General features: G+C 34.9%; 3 protein-coding genes across 3 annotated transcripts in view; 2 read left to right on the top strand and 1 right to left on the bottom strand.

The window, feature by feature from the left end:
* The first annotated feature begins 962 nt into the window (after window positions 1–962).
* LOC113072463 (proteasome activator complex subunit 2) lies at window positions 963–4447 on the top strand. The gene is made up of 11 exons (XM_026245442.1): window positions 963–1132; window positions 1472–1504; window positions 1591–1653; window positions 1838–1924; window positions 2017–2062; window positions 2716–2813; window positions 2907–2975; window positions 3089–3156; window positions 3279–3333; window positions 3869–3955; window positions 4080–4447. Exons 1-11 carry the CDS (start codon window positions 1085–1087, stop codon window positions 4158–4160), a joined length of 735 nt encoding a protein of 244 aa, XP_026101227.1. The 5' UTR covers window positions 963–1084; the 3' UTR covers window positions 4161–4447.
* A 239-nt stretch (window positions 4448–4686) lies between these two features.
* Window positions 4687–7402, bottom strand: LOC113072464 (U6 snRNA-associated Sm-like protein LSm5). Its single transcript, XM_026245443.1, has 5 exons — window positions 7266–7402; window positions 6429–6524; window positions 6068–6095; window positions 5369–5441; window positions 4687–4789 (listed from the first exon to the last, which is right to left on the bottom strand). The coding sequence occupies exons 1-5, from the start codon at window positions 7309–7311 to the stop codon at window positions 4757–4759; spliced, it is 276 nt and encodes a 91-aa protein (XP_026101228.1). The 5' UTR covers window positions 7312–7402; the 3' UTR covers window positions 4687–4756.
* A 1147-nt stretch (window positions 7403–8549) lies between these two features.
* The window catches only part of LOC113072462 (ribonuclease 3-like), a 35746-nt gene continuing 23219 nt past the window's right edge, over window positions 8550–21076 (top strand). The window contains exons 1-13 of the mRNA XM_026245441.1: window positions 8550–8709; window positions 8849–8960; window positions 9301–9334; window positions 10245–10981; window positions 13035–13341; window positions 13563–13704; window positions 16510–16670; window positions 17434–17514; window positions 18530–18616; window positions 18731–18817; window positions 20116–20187; window positions 20519–20600; window positions 20684–20755. Coding sequence (XP_026101226.1) covers window positions 10245–10981; window positions 13035–13341; window positions 13563–13704; window positions 16510–16670; window positions 17434–17514; window positions 18530–18616; window positions 18731–18817; window positions 20116–20187; window positions 20519–20600; window positions 20684–20755 — 1828 coding nt within the window. The 5' untranslated portion in view covers window positions 8550–8709; window positions 8849–8960; window positions 9301–9334. The remainder of the gene's footprint in view (window positions 8710–8848; window positions 8961–9300; window positions 9335–10244; window positions 10982–13034; window positions 13342–13562; window positions 13705–16509; window positions 16671–17433; window positions 17515–18529; window positions 18617–18730; window positions 18818–20115; window positions 20188–20518; window positions 20601–20683; window positions 20756–21076) is intronic.

The raw sequence follows: 21076 nt of genomic DNA, 5'->3' as shown, positions 1-21076 counted from the left end.
GAATCTTAACTTAGTCATAGCTAAACATATAACACTGTAATATAAAACGTTATACAATTATATGTAAATAACATCTATAATAGTATAAAATGTTTTAATAAGTTATGACATTTGTTTGTAATGTGTTATATTTATGGTTCATTGCCCGCTGCTTATGCTGTGACTATGGAAGAATGCAGCACATCTCAATACTCATAAGGGTGTGTTCTGTGTTCTGTGTCTCTCTCCTTCAAACGAATGCTTCAAGCTAAATATGTGCCCTCTGTTCATATGCTTTACCCAGTGAAATACCCAGATATATGTATATATATATATATATATATATATATATATATATATATATATATATATATATATATGTTGGTGGATTTTGATGTGATTTTTTTTCACTGGAGGAAGCTAAATGTTAAAACTGTCTTGATGGATTTGTTTATTACAAACACAGCTTTTCACTTCACAAGATTGATCTGCTGGAGTCATTGTGTGATGTTTTTATCAGCTGTTTGAACTCTATTCTTGATGGCACCCATTTACTGTAGAGATAAATTTTCAAAGTGAGGCAAAATTATCAAATTCTGTTCTGACAGAGAAAGAAACAAACTCATCCACAGAATGGATGTCCATGAGCAAGGTTTCATTTTGGAAAATCATTTTCATTTCTCAAGTTGGAAATTTGGAGAATTATCTCTGGTGCTGATACCTGTATCTGCCTGCAGCATGACTGCAGCACTTGTTCATAGAGTGAATAGCGCCCCCTATTTTTTACCTAAGACAAAAGGTGGTCATTTAACCCCACAGTGTTTAAATTAAATGATCACATTTCTGCATTTTTTTAAAAGAAAATTAGTTCATATAATAACAGAAGAAAAAGAAAACAGTTTTTGTATAAAAATCTAAATTTTTGTCTAATAATCTAAAAACATAAACCGTTTTCTGTATTCCAGTAGATCCTTTGGTGAATTGTGGGCGTCATCAAGAAATCGAAAGTATCGCGAAGTCAACCTGCGCGAGGCACATATTAACGTCTGCTGCTCACAGTACCAGGATTCTGCTTGTCTGAAAACAACGAACATTTGCATTCATTATGTCCAAATCTAAAGTGCTGAAGATAAAATCTGATAATGCAGTGAAGGTAAGTTCATCTCATTAGTATTTACACGAAGTATTTCCACTGTCAACAGAGTGCACTTAACAAAAACGCGTACGCTACTAACCTCAGTGCTTTGGAATTATGCCTCCACAATGTTTTAAAAGGGCTTTGTGTTTTTGTTTTTGGTAGTTTTTGAACATAAGACACTGATGGAAATCTCAGTTTATAGAAATAAAATAATGATAAAAAAAAAAAAAAAAGTCCTGAGTCACTTCCTCATCCACGAATGTTGAAAGTGAAAGTAGCATGGAGGCGCGATCATGTTCATGGACAAAGATAATGTTTGAATTGTAATTGTACATATGTGTTTCCTTCATCAAGATAGAAAACTACCGTCAGTCACTGTACAAGCAGGTATGAATTCAATAATACACACATAGACTACATTTGAAATGGTTGTTTATGGTTGTTTGTGTTGACAATATTTGATGTGTTGACAGGCAGAAAACCTGTTCTCCGATCACATACCTCTGAAGATCTCACAGCTTGACAACCTGTTAAAGGTACATTTACCTTTGTTCATTTGGCAGAGGCTTTTATACAAAGTGACCAATACATTTGGGTATTCATTTAGGCTATGTGTATCCATGGGAAATTATTTCGTGACCTACTCACCAGGTTAACAATTGAGCAATTTAACCTGCTTCAGCAACAACAGAACTAAAATAATTCTATTTTATGGTTTAGGGGGATGAGTTCAGTATCACTGACCTCTCATCTCTCCATGCACCCCTGGACATTCCCATTCCTGATCCCCCTGCTCCGGAGGAGGAGGTTGGCATCCAGCTTGTGATTCATAAAGATAATAATAATGTAAAAAATAATAAATAAAAAGATTTCAAACATGTATTAAAATATTTTAACAGGAGATGGAGACAGATAAAAATGAAGATGATGAGAAAAAGAAGAAAGGTAATTTCACACACGCATGCATGCATATGCACACACATCTTGGTTTTCCATGTTTAACAGGGACATTCCATAGACATAATGGTTTTTATACTTTACAAACTGCACAAACATTTATAGATTTAAAAATAGAAAATTCTGTAACATTCTGTATGATTTACAGTGTAAGCTGTTTTCCTCATGGGGTTTTCCACATCATGAGTACATGAATGACTGAGCGAAATTGTATTTATGAGTGGGAAATGTGGAAATATAAATAACTGTTGTTGAGAGAGGTACTTCATGTTAATTTGAAACTTTACTGAAACACTGATCTATAGCTAATATAGATCAGTGGTTCTCAGCCTTTTTCACTCAAAGATCCCTCATCCCCTAGTTTTGTTTTCAAAACTTATCTTAATCAATGGGTCCTCCTAGTTTCTGTCAATTAAAAAGTTACTAAGATAATTAAAAAAGTTGAAATAGAAGCTGAAAATTCTTCAGGCAAAATTGTTATGCACAGATTAAGTGAAGATGAATGTGTACCAGAGTTATATAAAAAAGAAATTGATAAAAGTGCGCTAAAGTTGCATATGTGCACCAAACTATAACTGTGATGCATTGTTGAGATATGGAATATGGCATATTTTTGCAATGTAACATTTGTCTTTTGTCAGCTCCCAAGTGTGGCTTCATCAAAGGAAATGACCGGATTGTGAAGTTGCTGGATATTGTAAAACCAGAGATAATGGCTCTGAAGGAAACCTGCATCACTGTAAATGGGCAAAATTTGACTTATAGATATGTTTTCAGCATTTTCCAGATGTACAGTAGTGGCAACTTTATTCTTTTCTTATTTTTGTCCCAGGTTTCTTGCTGGATTTCTCATCTAATTCCAAAAATAGAGGATGGAAATGATTTTGGAGTTGCAATTCAGGTTATTAATCCTTAAAAGTCTCAGACTCCAATTAAATGCTGTTTTATACATAATGTTTCTGATTCTAAAAAGCAAAGATTATCAGTGGCTAACATGACTGGTTGATATTTTAGGAAAAAATCCTTGAGAGAATTACTGCTGTGAAGACGAAGGTGGAGGGTTTTCAGACCAACATCAACAAGTATGAGCAATACCCATTTCAGTACATTATGTTTACTGAAGATTGTAAAGGTGCAATGTATTTTACACTGCTCACATTCATTCATTTTGTCATGTTGGTAATGAAAGTGTGTTTATCTGCAGGTACTTCTCAGAGAGAGGTGATGCAGTGGCCAAAGCTTCTAAGGACACCCACGTGGTGAGTGACCCATTAAATAAACTTATTAGCGTCTTTACAGTTTATTATTTTTTTAATTTTTTTTGTATAGCCAGTTATTAAATAGGGTTTTCAATACCATATTCTCAGTTTTTTGGCATTTAATCCTTTAATGCATGAGTTAAGAGGTAATTTGAGTACTCTGTGCAAACACAAAAGTAGTTAAACATTGTGAAAATTCTGCAGCCCTAAAACATGAAATTGAATATGTCAGAAATTAGTTTTGCAAGAAAATGCAAGTGCAATTTTCAGGCACAATAAACATCCCCACCTTTCAAGAATATGAATAGGGATGTACAAAAAAATAAGACACATGTAATTATTAAAAATGTATTATACATTTAATTTTATCTGCAGTTTACTCTAAAATGAATAGATGATTTTTCCATGATGTGCATATTTAAATATTTGGGCATAAATCAGCAAATTTACACATTGACCTCAACACATTAGAAGAATAGTTTTGTCACTTTCCTATCCTTATTTGTGTAATAATGACGAAAATGTTTTTTGACAGATGGATTATCGCTCTCTGGTGCACGAGAAGGATGAAGCAGCATATTCTGAGATCAGAGTGATTATGCTTGATATACGCGGTTTCTATGTGAGTGGCTTACATTTATTCACTCCGCAAGCAAATCATCTTAGACAGATGGCTTTTTCATACGAGTCTTGATAGCTGTGTTCACATCCGTATGGCTGTAGATTCAGATGTTTATTGTTTCCAGGCTGAACTTTATGATGTCATCAGCAAGAATCTGGAGAAAGTGACAAATCCCAAAGGAGAAGAGAAGCCCTCCATGTACTGAGACAGATGCTTACTGGGAGCAGTGCCGTTCTACAACTAAACAAGTTTTCAGAATTTCTCATTTCTTCATTTTTGACACTCAACAGATACATCCCTAAAGTGGTTAATAAACTTCAGTCAGTCATAAACATACAGTGTGTTGTAGTCCAAATTATGAGTTCAAGTAAATTCAAATGTACGTTTATTTCAGCATGTACAAAATAAATCAGGAAACGCACAAATTCATAAACGTGTCATATTCTAACAGCAAAGAAACATATTAAAACCAAAAAAGATGACTTCACAAAACATACTCAGTTTGTTCATTCACACTTCAGAAATATAATGTTATAACATACAGCTGAATTCCAACTCAGTCCAATTCATTTTATTTGTTTTACTGTAACAAACAACAAATGTTTACAAAATCCTTTCTGGATCACTTAAACAATAGAAATATCTCATGTGGAAATCTCCCCTTCATGAAATGAAAAATAATTTTTGAAGACAAGAAGTGATCAATTCTAAGTGATCAGTTCTTTATCCTGTTTTTTTTTTATATATATATATGAAACAATAACTTTTTTTTTTTTTTTTGTGGAAGGTGCTACACATTTCTCAAACTTCTGGTCCTTCTCCTCCTGGAATCAACTGGAAAAAAAGCAGAAACACATTATTTCCTTCCATCTGACAATGTAATAATTTTGATTAGCTTTTATCTATTAATGCAATTTCAGTTTGGTGTGTTTTAGTAATGTCTGAAATGGATTAATAATCATTCAATTAATTAATAATTCAAATATTTCAGTTAAAAACGGACACAGACAAGTATTTCTATTTGATAGGTTTTGTTAGACAAGCATCGCTATTAGGTTTTTTTTTTTTTTTTTGGTCTGTCATAGAAAATTATATATATATATAAAAAAAAACATTCTTCCATAGTAATAAATAAATAAAAACTTATGCTAATATAACTTTCTATATGACCCAGCTTTACTGAATCCGAACAGTTGGTGGTCATTGTAAATGTAGTGCACTTCAACTTCTATTAACAAATTGGTTTAAAAAAAAAAAAAACTTACATTAGACTAGAGCTTTACTCAATTTAATATTACTCATTTGCATATTCATACACTTAACCAATCTCAAAGCAAACGTTGTCAATTCATTAAATGTGATATATAGTGGATTGCTAGTTGATTTAAAGATGAACTCAAAAATTGATCATACCATTGTGATGTTATTGCCATTAAGCAGAATCTGATCCAGCTTTGTGATTCTTCTGCCTTCTGGAGTGATTTCACTGACACACAAAAATAACGGTTGTTATGGCTCAGTGACATCTGAGATGAAGATTCATCTCTTCAAGTTTTCTGAAATGTAATCTCACATTCATGTTGACGCCAAACATTTTTTGTAAAATGTTTTTCCAAACATTATTGATTTCAGAATTCAACTTCAATTTAAGAAAACTTTGTGGAGCCACGTAAAACTAAAACTTTGAATACACAGATGTACACTTCAAAACATTGAAACATTGTTATATAATAAATAATCAATTTACAACATATAGACCTGGCATGTTGGAGACAGGACACATGAATGCCATTTTTTAGGGAGCCATGCAACACATTAAACCCCCTTTTCACATTATTTTTCACATTAACACTATTGTAAAGAAATACAAAAATTTGACGTATTCCAAATTCTGTATTAACCTTCTTAATAATAAGAGCACCATGGGTGTCTGACCACTGAATATCCCAGAAAATAAATAAATATAGCCTACATTAGAGTATGAATATATATATATATATATTCAGTCATAAGTTTGATGAGCAGTTAAAATCCAAGCAGATGGGTGCATACATCGGGGAAAGATGATAAAGAAATATATATGCACATTTTTAGGTAGGAACATATACTTACAACTCAGTCACATCCTCAAGAACCATGTCTGATTAAAGCAGTCAAGAAAGTACATCTGTAGTACAGACCTGCCACACTTTGGGAATTTAATGTACCTTCTCTTTCTTTAAATCATGTGAAACAAATGGTAATGCAGACTTTATTAAAACTGTAACTAATGGCATTACAACAAAGAGTCTTCTACATTCATAGAACAAATAAATGATAGCAAAGTGTTAGTTTGTCCAGAGGAGTGAGAGCGTAGCAGTGTCATCGACTATGTACTTGTATTTTATATAATACCGTACATAAAATAATCTAATACTAAAACATTAACAATCACAACTATATGCCAGTGTTTCTCCAGCATGTTAAAGGATACTGACAAAGTCATCAAACCCTAGCAGAGTTCCCACAATCTCTTTATCGTTCTTCATGACAATGTGAATCCGTGAGCCAATGCATTTATCCACCAGCTCTGAAAGAGACCACAGAAGCCATGAAAAACACAATCACAGACAACAGCACAAGACTGAGGCTGTTCATGTCTGCAGTACGTGTTGGGGCAGTGTGAAATCTTCTACATTTTCCATAGCAAAATACAGTATACATAAAGATACGTACAGTAAGTATCCCACAATACAATGTGCTTGACCCTCCAAATCAGTGTGTTGAATGAAGCAGAACTGACCCCACCAAAAATTACAAAATTAAAATGTTTTACACATTTGAAGATCATTTTGTTATGACTGAAGCCCGTCAGGTAGCTAAGTCTATTTAATAGTAAGGTTTTGATAAACTTTGAATCAAAGAACGAATTCGTCATTTGTGTGCTTGTAGCTCGTAATTACGGATATTTCCGACTACAACTGAAGAGCACATAAATTAGTGAACCAATGAAGGGAAGGGAATGGAATGGAAATAAAACTGTATGGAGTTGAATTCGATCAAAGTGATGCACTTTAACAGAATTTGCCCTTACTCACTGCAGGGACGGATTTCATTTTATATCTTCGGTACGAATCACTTAAATTAAATCATACAACGTTATTTAAAACAAATGATTAGACCTATTCATTTAGTAAACACGTGTGTCCAATAAAATACAACAATAAATAAAACGTACTGAAATTTGAATGCGCCAAATACACATGAATTTCAACGAGTGCAAAAGTTCAATAATAAAGTAAATAATCCATTAGACGAAAATCGCACATACCGAGAGGTAAAAGCTGCGAGGGATTCGTCGCCGCGACTGCCGCCATTTTGATAACAGACCTGAATAATCATCAGTGAAAAAGAATTACAGACATGAGAAATCGATATTAGCACTAATCCATCGATAACTGTGTAAACCATACAGTCTGGTGTAAACCTGTTTTTATACAGTCTATGGCGTAAACATAGTAGATGTTCGACTTTTCTTGTTAATCCTGACCATGTTATACATATTATCTGTGATAAATAATAATAATAATAATAATAATAATAATAATAATAATAATAATAATAATAATACATTTTAGCCATTATAAGATACGTTCAGTTTTTAACATTAAAACATTGAATTTGTACTTTAACAATTATTTCACACTTTATAACTATTTAAGTAATTTTGAAAGATTTACAAATGTTCGTTATGTTACAATACAATACTTTCCAATGATATTTTTTTTTATTTGCATGCATTGTTACCATTTTGTAGTTGTCACTGTATTTTTTGTCTTGTGTTTTCACCTGTAGCTGTAAACTGCTAGACTTGTATTCTCACATTTGTTATTTATGATTCATCAGGCTACGCCCAAATTAAACAATGTGGATAAAAGCATCTGCTAAATGATGAATGAATTTAATGAGTTTAATGGCCTGTAATGTGCATGGTGTATTCAGATCACTGTGATTTTTATGTCTCCCACCAAGAGCAGGAGATTGTCTCATTTCTGGACCTTGAAAGCCTGCAGCCTTCTTCAGACTGAAGATGCTGTTCATTTTTTAAATGATAAATGTCACAAATAACATTATATATAATTATTTGTGATCAATGTGATCCAAGTTTTAAAATTATTATAATGGAAATCCTAATCTTAGACAATTCATAAAAAGAAGAGAAAACTTTTTGGATTGTGCACTATTAATGGGTTAATAATCAAATGTGAGTAAGTGAGTGTAACTGATCATGGGATTCTTGGTCATATGTTATGGATTCTCTTTCAAACATCTCAAAACCTAAGAATGTGATCATTATGTTTTATTTTGTCTGCTCTAGGGCTGCTGTCATTAAATGAATAGTTCAACCAAAAGTGTGGAAGCATGATGAATTAGTTTAACTACAAATATGTCTTATGTACACATTTAAAATAAAGTAAGTGCTGAACTTTTGTGTGAACTCTCCCAGTACTTTCCACACTCCAGCTCAGTTGGTGGCAGTGATGCATTAAAAGAACAAGAAGAAGTCTGTTTCAGCGAAGTATCATTTCACGCGCTCTCATTGGTTCCATGTCAGCATCAATCTGATTGGCTGCAGCACACCGCATCGTGAACAAGCTAACGTTACAGGTCCGCATCATAAACTGAACATTTTTATCGCAGTAAACATAAAACACAATAAACAGCGATACTGGTTTATTTCTGTAGTTTCTAAGCATTAGCGAAGACATCTAAAGGTGAGTTGTACTCTTTAGGATTAAAATGGTTGACTTCATAATTCAATTGCTGTTCTGTCTGACGCTGAAACTGTAACGTTAAATGCCTTTTAGAGTGTTGTTTATTTATTTATCTTGTTTGTGTGTGTTAATACGCCAGGTGAAAATACCTTCTAAGACGCATCGGTGGGAGTGAAAACATTGATCTTTCGAATCCGGTTTTGAGACTACTTCAAGATTGGACTCGGCCGAAGACCTGTGTAACGAAGCAGGTTTGCAAGGCTAACGTTAGTGGTTTAGATTTGTATATGCCATGTCAAACAAACTTGTTTATGTAAGTTAAATCGCTGCTATAGGGAATTTGGAAACTTGTTTGTCTTTTGGCCTAATAATTAGAAACTGCTACTATGTCTAAAGAAATGTTATTATTGCCTTCTAATATTTAGAAACCGCAACTAACGTTATGTCTTAAGTTATTACTCTTTGCTGTACTCCTAAAGGAATAACAACTTCTGTGGACCACAAAAGACAACATTTAGAAGAATGTTTTGTTTACTTGACAACTCTAGACAAACTGAAACATTTTTAAAATATATTTGTTATGTTCTACAGGGGGGAAAGCCAAACAGGCTATAACGACATAAGGGTGAGTAAATAATGACACAATTTTCATTTTTGATTGAACTATGGCTTTATTTTATTTATTTACAATTTTGATAACACAGCAAAACTTAGTAAGTAAAATGGCTTAGAATTAATTCAAAAGTAGAACAAAGATCTGCACACTGTTACGCTCCCTTTATTCAAAAATTTAATTTCGGTCAAAGACCTTTGTCAGTCAGACAAGCGCAGTCGCGCACACACACAAGCAAAGGTAATAGTTCATTAAATACTCACAGATTCAAACAGTTTCAATAAAACAACACCTGTTAACAATCAAAATTAATCAAGTGAGCAGCTATAGTGTATCACATTAAAACAACACCTCAAAACACTCACCCATCTTTTTTCAATTACTTTCCAAGCCCTAGAATTGATCAATGCATTACTATACAAAATGCATTTAATTACAAAACGAGACCATATCAACAAAAATCACTTTTAATTACAAAAGAAATCAATTAGAAACATGAAAGTCAAGTTCGTAATTCTAGCCCTTAGGGGAAAGAGTATTAAGTCAAGTGTGTAAATATAATAAGGTTCTCTTTTTAAGAATTTATATTGTTGACATCGCCACCTGTTCTAGGAACTTTAGCACATTCAATTCCAATATAACAAAGAGTGGAAAGATTATGCCTTTTTTGAATTAAAGTGGACTGATACTGTTTTTGTTTTTGAATTTATTGTAGTCAAGTAAATGGTCAGCAATTAAAAGATAAATGATACAATTCAAATGTGTTTCCTGCGGTCCTGACGGGCTGTTGAAAGTGTTTTTAGTCACATTGGTGTCTTTACATGATTGGCCACAGGTCACATGTGATCCAAGTTGAACGACATCTTTATAAGAAAATCTGTGGCTGTATCCACATCTTTATCACGTCCATGCCTTTTTACAGATGTCTTTCAATGCTGGCAGTGGATGGCCGAGGGGAAGACCAGCAGCTCCGGACCCAATGTATCGGCCCGCTGCCCCACGGTATCAGTATGACCCCCCAACTGCTCCCGGTCCCATGTATAACCCTCAAGGTGGCAGTTGCTATATGCCACCCCGTCCCGAATTCATGCCATTCCATTTCCCTCCACCGTCACAGGGCTCTAATGCTCTTCCCCATTGCCCCATACGCCCACCGGTCTTCCCAGAGCCACCCCCTTTTCCTCCACTTGCTCCTCACAGCTCAGACAGCTCCGTTTCCGTTCCAGTTCAGAGCTCTTACCCCTACATGATGCCTACCATCCCCCCTCCACCCCATCCACCTGGGCCACCCTCGGTGCCACCTCCCATGCCCTACCCACCATCATATCCCATGAGCTACCCTCAAATGCCTCAGCTCCCTCCTCCACCGAGCTTCAACCCAGCTTACGTGCAGCCTGGAGGTTCCTTCAAACCTGAACGCTCCCGCCCGCCTCTGCAGTACAAGGCGGACTCCGGTTCTCGCTCACCTGAAAGACTTCGTCACCATGATGAGCACCGGCACAGTGGCCACAGCTATGGAGGATATGGAGGCCGACATAACCGAGAGTTTGGAGGAGAGAAACGGGACAGAGGGTGCAGTTCAGAGCGCAGAAGTTCAGACAGCCCACGGCGTAAAGCAGACTATGACCGAGGACGCCTGCCATCGAGACACCGCAGCAGGTAACAGTTTTTCTGCTTATATTCCTAATTTTTGTTATCAAAAACTGATGAGATCTCTGTTTGGACCAGCTTATCATAAGCCATCTTAACATTTCCAAAGTGGCATCTGACACCGCATTACAACTCAGAAAGGTGTTTAATGTTGTGACGAACTGGCACAAATGAATTTTCCTACCTAACTCAAGTGACATTTGTTACTTTGTCACTTGTTCGTACTGCTGCACTTGAACATAAATGTAAATCTTTTGAATACAAACTAAAATATGAATGTTAAAATTACAGCTTTGACTAAAAATAACTTATTAAAGTTTCAATTTGAAATGATAAAAAAAGTGTGTGTGTGGATGTAATATAATTAATATAACATGAAAAGAGCTGTTCTCCAAAAATCAGCATGATTACAAATGTGATCAAATGTACAAATAAGTACAAATGTTTTTTTTATACAGCAGTTCAGTAAACAAGTTAATATTAAGAGTCTTATGTTTTCGATGCCATATTGCCTATTTTTGATCTATTTTGCCTACAAAAATAATTCCAATCTTAACCACAGCAGTTTTGCATCTCTAAACATGATGTGTTTCATTCCTGAATGAATTAACCTTTTAAAAGATTTGGTTCATTCGCAATGATTCACTTACTAACAGTGACTTATTGGCAGTTTTAATTTCACATTTAAAGTATCTTTAATTTTTTTTTTTTACTCATTTCATATAGCAAAACAATATTTATGCATTTGTAACTGCAAGCTAAATCATTCCATGTCCCACTAAGGTGGTTTAAACAGTGTGTGAATGATTCTAAATGCCACTTATTTAAAAAACTTAAGCACTGCAGCTTCTGTGTTTCCTCTGCATTGTAAAGATAGATTTTGTTGATACTGATTTAATTTGCCTGGTAAAAGCCAAAAAGTCTTATTCTAATCAATTGATTGAATGTAAGAATTTGACTCAAAAGATGATACACTTTTAGAAAAAAAAAGGCTTTATAAAGCTAAAAATGCCCATACAAGGTAAAAATCAATGTTAACTTATTGAAAAAGATCAGCTACTTTCCGTCACTGCTGTGAACTGACCACCACACAGAATATGAAGAATATCAAAAACATTAGGAGTCAGCTGTCCACGCTAGGACGGTAACACATTCAGCAAAATAATGTCTAATTATAGTTACTGGTAACATTCCAGAAAATACACAGAGAGCTTTTTTTTTGTCAATATTGCACACTCCTTCATGAAAATGTCATTAGTCTGTACCAAAACCAGTAAAGTTTCACAGTTCTCTAATCTAGGTATTTTATCAAAAACCATTGTAATTTTTTGTTTATTAAAAATACAAACATTAAAGTTGTTATCTTAAACAATAATAATACATTCAAATTATAGCATTTAAATGATGTATTATATCCTTTAAATTAAGTTCATGTAAGTTCATTATAAAGACCATAAAGTAGTAATGTTTCGTAAGTAATAAAACGAAAGAAATGTTTAACTGCATGCCTTTTGTTGTAATGATAATGCACAGATCTCTTTTGACATTGATTAATTGCTAAGGTAGTAATAATTTTGATCATAGTGATTTCAAATATGGTTGGCACTTCCAAAATTTGTTAACTTGGCGTATTGAAAAATAAAGCTTAACTCAAATTATGAATAGGTTATATAAGGATAGCTAGCAAAGAGAATTACCTTAATCACTGTATCTGATATCACTTCTGGTTGTTTTTAGGTAGTTCACTTATTAATTAACTACATCATTTACTCACCCTCAAGTCATTCAGAGTGGTTTCTTTTTACTGTTAAGCACAAAAGAAGATATTTTGAAGAATGTTGGTAACCAAACAGTTGATTGTACCCATTGATTCCATATTATGGCACATTATAAAGAAAAGACCCCTTTCAGTCCCCCAGCCAGCCAGCCAGTCATGGATTCATTATTTAAAAAAATGTTTGTCTTAACTGAAGCTTTTATACACTTGGTTCAATAAGTACTGCTGCGTTGTTGCCTGTTACTGCATTGTTTTTACCATACAAATATTGTCTCCATCCACCAGAGAACGCTATCGGCATAGAGATGAGTCAGGTTCATCCCCCTCAGACAGACACCGAAAACACATTCGCAATCGCTCAGGCAGTCGAGAGAGAAAGCGCCGACGTGTGGAGGAGGTGAAAGAGAGGAGAACAGACAGCACCTCAAGCAGTCGAGAGAGATCTGTGAACTACAGCAGGAGTAGAGATGCAGAGGAGACGTCGACTGAACGTCACGAGGAGGAGAAAGGAGAGGAGGAGTTACTCAAACCTGCCTGGATCCGCTGTACACATGCAGAGAACTACTACTCAAACGATCCCATGGACCAAATGGTAATCAACAATAGTCAACACAACACAAACTGCGGACAAGCAGATAGTTCCGACCCAAATCCATTAAACTGACATTTAAAAAAAATTACCACAATATTACACTATACTCCTTTAAAATGTACAGAAAAGAGATTTGTACTAAATATTGTGATGGTATCATGACCAAAACATGTCAGATGTCATGTCAGGAACCGTTTCTCATAATTTGTATTCATCTGTAGGGTGACTCTACAGTCGTGGGCACTAGTAAGTTGAGAGATCTGTATGAGCGCTTTGAGGAAGAGCTTGTTCGGAGACAGGTGCGGGCCAAATCCAGTAGGCCTAAATGGGAACCACCCAAGACCAAACTGGACCAGGATCAGGGTATTGTGTATTTTACTATTTAAAATGTGTAAAGTATATTTTATAAAACAAAGTGCCAACCACTAATATTGGCACCCTTGGTAAATAAGAGCAAAGGTGGCTGTGATAAAATAAAAATACGAGGATTATTTTATTTAAAAAAATAATCACAAAATTCTCACCTATTTTTGAAGTAAAACAATGAAATGTGGGGGGGAGTATCATAATGAATTAATTGTTTTTCTCTAGTTCACATTAGCCACAGTTATTAGCACCCAATTACTGCAACGTCCTTTTCCAAAGATAACGGCTCTGAGTTTTATAATATAATGCCTGATGAGTTTGAAGAACAGAGACCATTCCTTCACACAGAATCACTCCAGATCCTGCACATTCACAGCTCCATGCTGGTGCTTCTTTTCTTCAGTTCACTACATTTTCTATAGGGTTCAGGTCAGGGAACTGAGATGACCATGGCAGAAGCTTAATTTTGTGCTCAGTGCCACATTTTTTTGTTGATTGTGATGTTTTGGTGATTAATTATCCTGATGGAATATCCAGCCACGGCCGATTATAAGATTTCTAACAGAGGGAGTCAGGTTTCAATTTTTTTTGTTGGTATTTGTTGGAATCTATTATGTGATTTATCTATACAAGATTTCCAAGACCTCCAGCAGAAAAATAGGCCCCAAAAAATTAAAGATCCAGCAGTATATTCAACTGTAGGCATTGGGTACCATCTGGTGGGTTTGCTTCCAAAAAGGTTTTTTTTTTTTTCTTCATCTGACCATAGAAGCCAGTCCTGTTAGAAGTTCCAATCATGTCTGACAACTGAATATGCTGGAGTTTGTTTTTGCATGAGTGAAGTGGATTTTTCTTGAATCCTCTAATCTCTCTTTTGTCATACAGCTTGTGCACAAGTGTAACGACTGTGCCATGGCAGTACAAGCAAACAAGATGTGAAAAATTAAGTGTACATAAATAACAATATACACATTTACACACTATACACATTTTTCAAAATAGCTAATTGTACACGATCAACACATTTCCATAATATACACAAATGGACACAGTATACTCAAGACTTATAGATGTACAGCTTTGACTTACAGTAATATATACTGTAGTGTTATACTGTGAACTTCAGTGCAAACAATATGGTGATGTAGGGGCTGTTTGATATTTTTTTTGTTAGGCTTTCTGACCCCAAGACACAACTAATCTCTGCGGTTCTCCAGCTGTTATCCTTGGAGAGTCTTTGGCCACTCAAACTCTCCTCCTCACCTTGCATTAGGACAATATAGACACACATGCAGATTTGTAATATCTTTTGTTGATTGGAACTTCTTAATTATTGCCCTGATGGTGGAAATAGGGATTTTAAATGCTTTAGCTCTTTTCTTTCATCCACTTTCTATTTTGTGAAGCTCAAAAATCTTATTCTGCACATCAGAACTGTATTCTTTGGTTTTACTCCTTGTGATGGATGATTAAGGGAATCTGTTCTTTGTGTCAGTCTATTTATAATCCTGTGGAACAGGAAGAATTTATGGAGAATTTATTTTATGGAGAACATTTATTTTATAATGTAAGTTTCTCCCCAATTTCAATTGTTTTACTTCAATTATGGGTTACAGTTTTGTGAATTGTTTGAATGAGTTAACAAAAAGATAAACAATGCAATTTTATTTTTTACAGCCACCTTTGTGCATATTTACTAAGGGTGCCAATATTAGTGCTTGGCACTGTATAATATTCTATAAAAATTGCCAATATTATGAATGTGAAGTCATGAAACTATATATGTCTTATTGTCTTTATATCTTTACAAATGTATTTAAAATAGCTACACCAAAACATTTTGCTCAAATTGAAAAAGAGCCTGTGCATTTGAGCACAGATGGAGTAGAGTGTTGTTATACTAAATATAAGCACTCTAGATCAGTGGTTTTTAACCTGCGATGGTATTGCAGGTGGTCCGCTGATTAAAAGAAATAATATTGTTAATATATGTAAAAATGTCGAAGTCATAACTTAATAACATCATTTCATATATATGTATATGTATATGTATATATGTATATGTATATTTATATATATACGGTATATTAACAAAAATAAATATTAAACTGTAACTATGCTTTCACTATTCAAGCTCGCTGATTGGTTTAAGAATAAGCCACCAATTTATCTTTCAATTCAAACATGCATAAATGGCTGTCAGCATGTTCCCTCCTGACTGCTTGCTCCGCTGTCTACCTGCTGCCGAGCTCTGTCTGGATCTGGTTTTCCCGTCTTGCTGAGCAGTGCCAGCCCGAGTTATTTTCTGTTCATTGCCAGTTCATTCAATAAAGACAGTTAACAATCTAGCTTCTGAGTAACCATTTATTATCCCAACAGTAGTGGGATCAGTTAATTTTTTTTGCAGTGGGCCGTGCAAACATACATGTTTGGTTGTGTGGGCCGCGAGTTGAAAAAGGTTAGGAACCACTGCTCTAGATAGTTTATAAATGAAAATTTTAAAATGTAATCTTTCTTTATTTACTTAAATAATAAAACAATTAAATAGTTGATTACATGGGAGTTGCGATGCTCTAAATGCATGCATCCTGTTTCTCTAATGATAGTTTAGAACAAAGAGATGGGTAATGATTATTCAATCAGCAGCTTTGTGTGTTCATCCAAAGTGTGGACAGTCACTGTTTCTTTGATTTAATTTGTTTTAATTTCAGAGCACAATAATAAGCAAATGCACAAATAGTTGTAACCATATCACTCAGGCCTAACTCTAATAGAAAGATGTATTTGTTGTGTGTTGTGTAGATGAGAGCTCCAGTGAATCTGAATGTGAGTCTGATGGAGGCGGTAGCAGCTGCTCCAGCAGTTCTGACTCTGACGTATTTGATGTCATTGCTGAGATCAAGCGGAAGAAAGCTCATCCTGACCGCCTCCATGAGGAGCTGTGGTACAATGACCCCGGACAGGTGAGCTTCACCTTCACTGCAACCTTTTTGCTGAGAAATTATGGTTGTTTTGCTCAAAAAGCCATTTTAAGCTAGCAATGTATCAGAAAAAAAAAATGTCAATGTTAAAATGCCTGTGCTGATGCTTCACCCAAAAATGAAACATCTGTCATTTACTCACCCTCATGTCATTTAAAACCCATAAGAATTTTCCAAACATAAATTAAGATATTTTTTGTTTTAATAAAACCTGTGAGGTTTCTGTCTCAAGAGTAAAAAGTCCAGGTAACCAAAACTGAAAAGATACAAGTTGGTTATAAAGGCATTGTAAAACAAATTCATATGAATTGAGTGGTTTAATTAAGTTAATTAATTTAGGCTTTTACTTGCATCTGTTCATCATATGATGTAATTATGTCTCTTTAGAAGAATTTTCTTTATGCGAAGGGGAGTAAATGATGACAGAATTTTCTTTTTTGATTGGTCACTTAAACCAGATGTTTTATTCGTGTAGTTAGCAGTAGACGTGTCAACAGTTTAAATGACTTGTTTGGCAAGGTTCTCTTCAAGCAGTAGTACTTATTTCACCTCCAGTAATGTTTTCTTTTTACGGATTTAAAAATCAGGAGAGGGAAATAATCTAAAGAGTTCATAAAATAACCATTAGTGCTGAAATTGACATTTGCATAAGTATCAATTGTTTGATTTATATAAGTGTATTTGAATGGCTTAAAATCAAGTTACATCTATTATTATTTATTTGTCCTTGCGTTTAAAACTGAAGATGAATGACGGGCCGTTATGCAAGTGCAGTGCCAAAGCCAAGCGAACCGGAATCCGGCACAGTATTTATCCGGGTGAACAGGTATACATGCATTCATTCAATCTTATTTTCTCTTTTAGAGCCTTTTTTATTTTTTATAAATATATATTTTTGGGTTATACACTTTTATTAGCAAACATTTTAGATGTAAAAGTATCTGAAGTTTGGAATTAATCAGACAGCTGGTGGAAAATGACTTATTCTGTGCAATATGCAAAGCACAAACTGTTCAAGAGAGAAGCTTTGGAAGCATCTATATTTCTGTATGGATGGGCTAAATAACTGCATGGCTCTGTTAGGCCTAGGATAGCAAGGAGTTGATAGTAAATATTTGCACATGTGGTGCTCCAGTTGAACTCAAACTCTGTATTGACAAGTGTTATCTTGAGTGTTGCATCGGGGCCATTCACACAGAACACAAAATTTGTGGTAATGGAAGTAAATCTGGGAATCTCAGTGTGCATTTTTAAGATTAACTCCATTAACTGAACAGCCGATGCTGATGAAATGTGCCAAGACATCTGTCATTAGCGGTCTGTGTGTTTTTTTTGTTTTGTTTTTTTGTCTTGCTTGCTTTCAAAGACATAAAGACAAAGAAAATAGTCAATTTTACATCATCTCTGTATCCTTCATAAAACACGAGTAACAGATACCTCTCCAGAATGGTGGAAGTTTCGGCATTTCTCAGCCCCTGTTCCACAGCTTCATTTGAGACCAGCATATTTTTAGGGCCAGAGTTGAACCGATGTCCCTGGGACTCACACCTGACCAATGTCAGAGGAAAACTGTTAGAAGTGGACACTATTGTCTTTTTGTTCTCCAATTTGAACCAAAATGAGACTGAGGTTAATAGACTGGTAAAAGAGGTTTATACTTAATTTCTTTAGCCAAACACCATATGAAAATTTGAACATTGAAAATGGACCATTCATCAATGTTTTGTTATGCTTTTGTGCATTGTCACATTTCATCTATTTGATTTATTATAAATGTCAGTCATTGTCTGGGTTGTCAAATAACAATTTTGTTATCTGGGTTGTTTTTCTCTCCCTTATAGCAAGTGAAAGAGTGTCGGCCGATGAGTAACAATGCTGGTAAACTGTTCCACTACAGAATAACTGTGTCCCCACCCACCAACTTCCTAGTAGGTTTCTGTGCTGTTTTAATCGAAGTTTTAATCTGATTATTATTTTTCTGTTCTTTTATTGTTTCTGCATGTGAATTAAACTGTTGCTCTCTCTCTCTCTCTCTCTTTCAGACGGATAGACCCACGGTTATTGAGTATGATGACCACGAGTACCTTTTTGAAGGCTTTTCCTGCTTCTCTCACACACCACTTACTAATGTAAGCATGTGACTTCTGCATGGTTGCATTCAGAACTAATAACTAGATTACTATATGTTCTTTAGTGTTTGTGAATAATCGGCAATAAAATAAAAATAAAAACAGTATCTAAATAATATAAACTTGTACAAAAGAAAAGGAGACGAGCCATAGTGTAACGGTTTGTGAAATAAACTCCACTCATATTAAATCAGCAGCACACATCCAGAGGTTTCTTTGCTTATAGCAGTAGTTCAACAGCTAAAAGTCAAGTCAGAACAATTTAGACTTTTGGGCTCTGATTTACTAGCAGCTTGTGTCAGCCTAAAACCGTGTCAACATAGCAAAGAAAAGGCATGGACACAGTTATTTTTGCGGCTGACAGGCCTTCGCAAATATGTGTTTGTAGGAGTTTCCTTTTAGCGATGCACAATTGATGGGAGGAGAGTATTCAAGTTAATCACACGACGTGGTTTACTAAAGTTTGTGGTGGTCAATTTACTGGTATTTGCATCACTATTTAACTGCCAAAAATTTTAGTACCGTATTTTCCGGACTATAAGTCGCACTTTTTTCATAGTTTGGCTGGTCCTGCGACTTATAGTCAGGTGCGACTTATTTATCAAAATTAATTTGACATGAACCAAGAGAAAACATTACCGTCTACAGCCACGAGTGGCCGCTCTATGCTTCTCAGTGCTCCTGTAGTCTACACTGAGCAGCATAGAGCGTCCTCTCGCGGCTGTAGATGGTAATGTTTTCTCTTGGTTCTAAATAAATGCGTCTTATAGTCTAGTGCGACTTATAGTCCGAAAAATACGGTACTTTCAATTTTTGTTTGCTTTATCTGAATAGGTAATGCATGAATAAAATGTAATATTACAGTCAATTTCTTTATGGTGCAGATCTGTAAATTATTACTATAATTATCTGTTCTTTATTAGTGTCATGTGGCTTCAGAGAATGAGTACACTTCAAATGGTGTTTTAAGTATAAGATTCTAATTGCAGAAAATGAATAAATGTCACTGTTCGAAGATGAACAATTCTTTTATCAGACGTAAGAGCTGTAAGTTTCTGATTTTAAACCATTGGAAATGTCTTTCTCTATAGACTTCCCCTGCAAGTTTATTATTGGGGTTTTTGATTCAGAGTAATTAAGTAATTAACAGTATGCCATAGATATTGTTCATAGATCATCACTTGTATTTCAGTTTTAAGAGGTGAAAACAATTAGTATGTGTCAGTGAGTGAGCATTCATTGGATTTAATGTGCAACCACATATATATATCCCAGACTAACTGTCCACACCCTTTTAGATCCCTTTGTGTCAGGTTATTCGCTTCAACATCGATTACACCATCCACTTTATAGAAGAAATGGCACCTGAGGTATGTGGCACCCCAAATTATCAAATTTCAACATTCCTAATTTTCGTCAGTTCACTATCCTCATCTTGTATAAATGATTGTAATTTATAAATGTTAGTAGCTGTGAATAACATTTCAACGTCCATACTTAATTAAAAAAAATAAATTCTCAGAATGAGACAAACATATTTTGACACTTTGACTTGATTATTAATGAAACTGAATTTAATTTTAATTTAGTTTCCCTTTGTTATTGATATTTCTGGTGCTGCTTCAGACATATTGGTTGTTGCTAGCACAAGTGGAGTGACCCACAAATGCTCATCTATTGTAATCTGTTGTGTTTGACCAGAACTACTGTGTTAAAGGCCTGGAACTGTTTTCCTCGTACCTCTTTAAAGACATCTTGGAGTTGTATGATTGGAACCTTACAGGTAATGTGCCAACACACATTCAACTCCACACAAGCACACCATAAGCAATTAAGCCATAGTAATATAGTTTTGCTGTTACACAGGTCCTGAAGAAAACGGCCAGTCAGGTTGTCAGAGGTTTCATTTTATGCCACGGTTCGTTCGGTTCCTCCCAGGTTAGTTTTAAATGCCCTTCTGTCCATTTCATTGATGAACCAAAATGTATTGATGAAAAAATAAATAAAAGTTGTACACAGTACATGTGAACCTATAGTGTTCCTCAAATCTGGCCACTGCCCTCCAGAGTTTAGCTTAAACCCTGATCAATCTCATTTACCTGTGATTTTCTAGGGATACTGAAGACCTTGATGAGCTTGCTCAGGTGTGTTAGATTTGGGTTGGTGCTAAACTCTGCAGGGAATTCACCCTCCTGGGCAAGACTTGAGGCACCCTGTTCTGAATGTAGAAAAGATTTGCTTTAGATTATGTACAAAACA

Source organism: Carassius auratus, unplaced genomic scaffold (genome assembly GCF_003368295.1).
Source record: "Carassius auratus strain Wakin unplaced genomic scaffold, ASM336829v1 scaf_tig00009130, whole genome shotgun sequence".
Lineage (NCBI taxonomy): Eukaryota > Metazoa > Chordata > Actinopteri > Cypriniformes > Cyprinidae > Carassius > Carassius auratus.
The sequence above is the reverse complement of the archived record's forward strand: the minus strand, read 5'-3'. Positions and strand labels throughout refer to the sequence as shown.

What these genes read in the sequence shown, in the direction of transcription:
- LOC113072463 (XM_026245442.1), top strand. Translation starts at nt 1,085, where the DNA reads ATGTCCAAATCTAAAGTGCTGAAGATAAAATCTGATAATGCAGTGAAG. An exon ending in AATCTGATAATGCAGTGAAG is followed by an intron (nt 1,133 to 1,471) that starts GTAAGTTCATCT and finishes TCCTTCATCAAG; the next exon opens with ATAGAAAACTACCGTCAGTC. An exon ending in TGATGAGAAAAAGAAGAAAG is followed by an intron (nt 2,063 to 2,715) that starts GTAATTTCACAC and finishes GTCTTTTGTCAG; the next exon opens with CTCCCAAGTGTGGCTTCATC.
- LOC113072464 (XM_026245443.1), bottom strand. Translation starts at nt 7,311, where the DNA reads ATGGCGGCAGTCGCGGCGACGAATCCCTCGCAGCTTTTACCTCTCG. An exon ending in CTCGCAGCTTTTACCTCTCG is followed by an intron (nt 6,525 to 7,265) that starts GTATGTGCGATT and finishes GGTCTCTTTCAG; the next exon opens with AGCTGGTGGATAAATGCATT. An exon ending in CTTGAGGATGTGACTGAGTT is followed by an intron (nt 5,442 to 6,067) that starts GTAAGTATATGT and finishes TTTGTGTGTCAG; the next exon opens with TGAAATCACTCCAGAAGGCA.